This window comes from Ranitomeya imitator, chromosome 1 (genome assembly GCF_032444005.1).
Source record: "Ranitomeya imitator isolate aRanImi1 chromosome 1, aRanImi1.pri, whole genome shotgun sequence".
Taxonomy (NCBI): Eukaryota; Metazoa; Chordata; class Amphibia; order Anura; family Dendrobatidae; genus Ranitomeya; species Ranitomeya imitator.
Genome location: NC_091282.1, coordinates 35585707 through 35591307, shown reverse-complemented (window position 1 = coordinate 35591307; position 5601 = coordinate 35585707). Strand labels below are relative to the sequence as shown.

At 45.8% G+C, this 5601-nt stretch overlaps 1 protein-coding gene across 1 annotated transcript; it reads right to left on the bottom strand.

Annotated features, from left to right (window-relative positions):
* Window positions 1–512: 512 nt before the first annotated feature.
* Window positions 513–2484, bottom strand: LOC138660347 (uncharacterized). The gene is made up of 2 exons (XM_069745975.1): window positions 2025–2484; window positions 513–1888 (listed from the first exon to the last, which is right to left on the bottom strand). The coding sequence occupies exons 1-2, from the start codon at window positions 2369–2371 to the stop codon at window positions 1003–1005; spliced, it is 1233 nt and encodes a 410-aa protein (XP_069602076.1). The 5' UTR covers window positions 2372–2484; the 3' UTR covers window positions 513–1002.
* Between the last annotated feature and the right edge of the window lie 3117 nt (window positions 2485–5601).

Genomic DNA, 5601 nt, shown 5'->3' with positions numbered 1-5601 from the left:
GTAGGGGCTCGAGTCGCAGTAGGAGCAGCCAGGGCCAAACAAGGCTTGTGTTGCCTCCTCCCTCCCCTACAGAGGTGGCGGTTTCCTCCCCAGTATACCCTGGGGAGGGTTTGGATCTCCCATCAAGTCTACTTGACTATGTATCCTCCTCTTCGCCATCATCGTCATCTTCTCCATCATCCTCCCATTTCTCTCACCATTCCAGAGAAGACACCTACCATTCCCCCCTGGTGGCACAGGTGGAAACCCCCTAAGTTTAAGAACCCTTTTTGTTTTCTGTTTTCCCCCAATAAAAAATGTTATTTTAAAAAAACACTATTTGTTATTATTTATGCTATTATTTTCCAGAATTTATGTCGGCAAATCACGCCATGTGCTGTCTACACATATTTTGTGCTTCAAACACCTCATATATGCAATGTCAGACACTATTTTTTCAATTTTTAGTTTGCCTTTTTTTGGGTGTCTCTCATTGCTGTATGAGGTGTTTCACAGCAGCGAAACAGACAATGATGCAGATCACTGCAGCGTCCGCTGGTTGGTCCCTGGAGAGCTGTCACAGACATCTCTCCAGCGAACAACGATGCAGAGGCCCACGTACATCATGTTGATAAGCGCAGGGCCACGCTTCAGATATTTACCCTGGTTTCAATTGGAAAACATCGCTGTTATCGTTGCTTATCAGGTAAAACACAAAGATACAGGTCGATCAGACAAACAAGTATATGTAATATTATGGTATAAAAATTGTATTTGAATCGGTATAGAATTTAAAAACTTTTTTATTTAATATTTTAAAAACAACAGGTTCAAGTTTTTATAGGAACATTAAATTTGTGAACTATACTTAGATGCAAAATTTGACATATACCAAACCAACCTAAACGGAACTTTGATTGCACATTTAACGGAAAATTATTTTTTTTTAATATATTTCTAACTGTCACAGTAGAGGTATTATTGGTGTAGTTACAATCAGAAGACAGTCCAAAAGTAACATTACTACACCATTTGATCTTGCCATGACACACGGCCAACATCTGACACAAAATAGGCCGCAAAACGATCACGCATCTGCGCAATTTCCACACTTGTCCTCAGAGGATGATCATGGTAATCGGGCAAGGGGTTGGCTATGGGTTCATCCAGTTCAACATTTATTCTCTCTTTGGCCATAATGAAATTGTGGAGAACCACACAAGCCTTCACCACCTCATCCACTGTTTCAATTTTAAGATTAATGGCCGATCCCAATATCCGCCATTTGGAAACGAGGATGCCAAAGGCGCACTCCACAGTCCTTCTGGCCCTGGACAGTCTGTAATTGAAAACCCTTTTTGTATGGTCCAAGCCCCGACTGGAGTAGGGTTTCAATAGGTTGGCAGACATTTGGAACGCCTCATCCCCTACCACAACAAATGGCATCGCAGGGCCTTCGGTGTGGGGAAGAGGTCGTGGCTGTGGGAAATTAAAATTGTTTCCATATAACTTTTGGCCCATATCCGACTCTTTAAATGTGCGCGAGTCATTTGCACGCCCAAATGCACCAATGTCCACTGCGAGAAAACGGCAGTCCGCACCGGCAATTGCCATGAGAACAGTTGAAAAGTATTTTTTATAATTGTAGAAAAGGGATCCACTTTTCGCAGGCTTGGTAATCCGAATGTGCTTTCCATCGACAGCGCCAATACAGTTTGGAAAATTACACACTTGGTTGAATTTCTGTGCGTTGGCCTCCCAGATTGCACTTGTAGGGACAGGTAAATATTCCTCCCGGAGATTATCCCACAAAGCGCGGCATGTCTCAGCAATAATTCCTGAAAGAGTGGAGACTCCAATCCGGAATTGAAAATGAAGTGACCTCAACGTTTCTCCGGTAGCCAGGAAACTGCAAAGAAGATAAAGAAATTTAGAATAAAGCACATTATAATTTATAAAAGTACATTGACCATTACAATTGAAAAAAATTAATAAAATAAAATAAAAAGTAAATACATATCACAGTCATTCAAACAGCAACGTACCGTAGAGTCACCAGCAGCCGTTCCTCTGCGGAAATAGCTCTCCGGAGCTGCGTGTCCTGCCTGCTAATGGATCCTTCCACCCGACGCAGAAGATAGCGGAAGCTCTCCTGTGACATCCGGGTATATTCGAAATATTTTTCCCGGTTGTCATTCAGTTCGCCAAACAAGCAATGGTATGCTCCACGACTCTCCCGGACTTCAACTATAGGGTGGATCCAAAAGCGGCGACGACTCCATCTCCGTTTTTCCCTTTCCCTTTCATTAAAACAGGCAACAGCATAGGCATGAGCCAAGGCAAATTCCATATCCATATCCATGTAGATACTGTTCATGGTTCGCTCCATCATGAATACCAGCAAAATGTGAGGAATTCATCTCTGCCAGGGTATATACACATTTGTTAACACCAACCCTCTTCTAGCCATTGGTGGTTCTTTATCTATTGTGTAGACACTTTTTATTGTGGGTGGGGGATCATGAATGACTCACTGCACTAAAAACGCATGCGTCTAAAAACGCTGCGTTTTTTGGTAAAAACGCAACTGCGTTTCAAAAACCCGCAGCGTTTTGCAACGCATGCGTTGAACGCATGCGGCGCAAAACGCTGCGTTGTACATGCGTTTTGGTGCGTTTTTGTTTGCGTTGTGCGTTGCGGCGTTGTGCGTTGCGGCGACGACGCTGCGGCGCACAACGCAAATGTGAACTTAGACTTAAGCCTTTGACGGATTTGACTAAGAAGGGTGCTGATGTTGCTGATTGGTCTCCTGCGGCTGTGGAGGCCTTTCAGGAACTTAAGCGCCGGTTTTCTTCTGCTCCTGTGTTGCGTCAGCCAGATGTTTCGCTTCCTTTTCAGGTTGAGGTTGATGCTTCCGAGATTGGAGCGGGGGCGGTTTTGTCACAGAGAAGCTCCGATTGCTCAGTGATGAAGCCATGTGCGTTCTTTTCTAGAAAGTTTTCGCCCACTTAGCGGAATTATGATGTTGGTAATCGGGAGCTTTTGGCCATGAAATGGGCATTTGAGGAGTAGCGTCATTGGCTTGAGGGTGCCAGGTTCAAAGAATGTGAAGGCGGATGCTCTTTCTAGGAGTTTTGTGCCTGACTCCCCTGGAAATTCTGAGCCCACTGGTATCCTTAGGGATGGGGTGATTTTGTCGGCTGTCTCCCCAGACTTGCGACATGCTTTGCAGGAGTTTCAGGCGGATAAACCTGATCGTTGTCCGCCTGAAAGACTGTTTGTTCCGGATAATTGGACCAGTAGAGTCATCTCCGAGGTCCATTCTTCTGCGTTGGCAGGTCATCCTGGAATATTTGGTACTAGAGACTTGGTGGCCAGGTCTTTTTGGTGGCCTTCCTTGTCGAGGGATGTGCGTTCTTTTGTGCAGTCTTGTGAAGTTTGCGCTCGGGCTAAGCCTTGCTGTTCTCGGGCCAGTGGATTGTTGTCACCTTTGCCTATTCCGAAGAGGCCTTGGACGAACATTTCCATGGACTTTATTTCGGATCTCCCTGTCTCTCAATAAATGTCCGTCATCTGGGTTGTGTGTGACCGCTTTTCTAAGATGGTTCATCTGGTACCCTTGCCTAAGTTGCCTTCCTCCTCTGAGTTGGTCCCTCTGTTTTTTCAGAACGTGGTTCGTTTGCATGGGATTCCGGAGAACATCGTTTCTGACAGGGGATCCCTGTTTGTGTCTAGATTTTGGCGGACATTCTGTGCTAAGATGGGCATTGATTTGTCCTTTTCGTCTGCATTCCATCCTCAGACGAATGGCCAGACGGAACTAACTAATCAGACCTTGGAAACTTATTTAAGGTGTTTTGTTTCTGCTGATCAAGATGACTGGGTTACCTTTTTGCCGCTTGCCGAATTTGCCCTTAATAATCGGGCTAGTTCTGCTACCTTGGTTTCTCCTTTCTTTTGTAATTCGGGGTTTCATCCTCGTTTTTCCTCTGGTCAGGTGGAGCCTTCTGATTGTCCTGGAGTGGACATGGTGGTGGATAGGTTGCATCAGATTTGGAGTCATGTGGTGGACAATTTGAAGTTGTCCCAGGAGAGGGCTCAGCAGTTTGCTAATCGCCGTCGCCGCGTGGGTCCTCGACTTCGTGTTGGGGACTTGGTGTGGTTGTCTTCTCGTTTTGTTCCTATGAAGGTCTCTTCTCCTAAGTTCAAGCCTCGGTTCATCGGTCCCTATAGGATCTTGGAAATTCTTAACCCTGTGTCGTTTCGTTTGGATATCCCGGCATCGTTTGCTATTCATAATGTGTTCCATCGGTCGTTGTTGCGGAAGTATGAGGTACCTGTTGTTCCTTCGCTTGAGCCTCCTGCTCCGGTGCTGGTGGAGGGAGAATTGGAGTATGTTGTGGAGAAGATCTTGGATTCTCGTGTTTCCAGACGGAAACTCCAATATTTGGTCAAGTGGAAGGGTTATGGTCAGGAGGATAATTCTTGGGTGGTTGCCTCTGATGTTCATGCTGCTGATTTGGTCCATGCATTTCATAGGGCTCATCCTGGTCGCCCTGGTGGTTCTCGTGAGGGTTCGGTGACCCCTCCTCAAGGGGGGGGGGTACTGTTGTGGATTCTGTTTTTGGGCTCCCTCTGGTGGTTACAGATGGTACTGGGTGACTTGTGTTCTCTGCGGTCTCTGGTGTCCACCTGTTCTATCAGGATATGGGAGTTTCCTATTTAACCTGGCTTTCTTGTCATTTCCTCGCCGGCTATCAATGTAATCAGTGTGTCTTGTTACCTCTGCTTCCCGCTTCTGTATTCTTCAGGACAAGCTAAGTTTTTGATTTTCCTGTTCCACGTTTTGCTTAATTTTTGTCTTAGTCCAGCTTGCAGATATGTGATTCCTTTTTGCTGGTTGCTCTAGTGGGCTGATATTACTCCTCATGTTCCATGAGTTGGAACATGAGTTCAAGTAATTTCAGGATGGTTTTTTGTAGGGTTTTTCGCTGACCGCGCAGTTCACTTTTGTATCCTCTGCTATCTAGCTTTAGCGGGCCTCATTTTGCTGAATCTGTTTTCATAACTACGTATGTGCTTTCCTCTCATTTCACCGTCATTACATGTGGGGGGCTGCTATTTCTGTGGGGTGTTTCTCTGGAGGCAAGAGAGGTCTGTGTTTCTTCTAATAGGGAAAGTTAGTTCTTCGGCTGGCGCGAGACGTCTAGAATCATCGTAGGCACGTTCCCCGGCTACAGCTAGTTGTGTGTTGAGGTTCAGGATCGCGGTCAGCTCAGTTTCCATCACCCTAGAGCTTGTTTTGTTTTTTGTGCTTGTCCTTTTGTGATCCCCTGCCATTGGGATCATGACAGATATCGTTAACGAAATCGTTATGTGTGAAGGTACCTTTAGAGTTGGGATTACGGTTAGGGCTGGGATTAGGGTTAGGGGTGTGTTGGGGTTAGAGTTTTGATTAGGGTTATGGTTGAGATTAGGGTTAGGAGTGTGTTGGGGTTAGAGTTTTGATTAGGGTTATGGTTAGGGTTGGGATCAGGGTTAGGGGTGTGTTGGGGTTGGGGGTGTGGTTAGGGTTGGGATTAGGGGTGTGTTGGGATTAGGGTTGGAGTTAGAATTGGGGGG

Coding starts and splice junctions, on each gene's coding strand:
- LOC138660347 (XM_069745975.1), bottom strand. CDS start 2,371: ATGATGGAGCGAACCATGAACAGTATCTACATGGATATGGATATGGAA. Junction 1,889..2,024: donor CGGCTGCTGGTGACTCTACG/GTACGTTGCTGT, acceptor TCTTCTTTGCAG/TTTCCTGGCTACCGGAGAAA.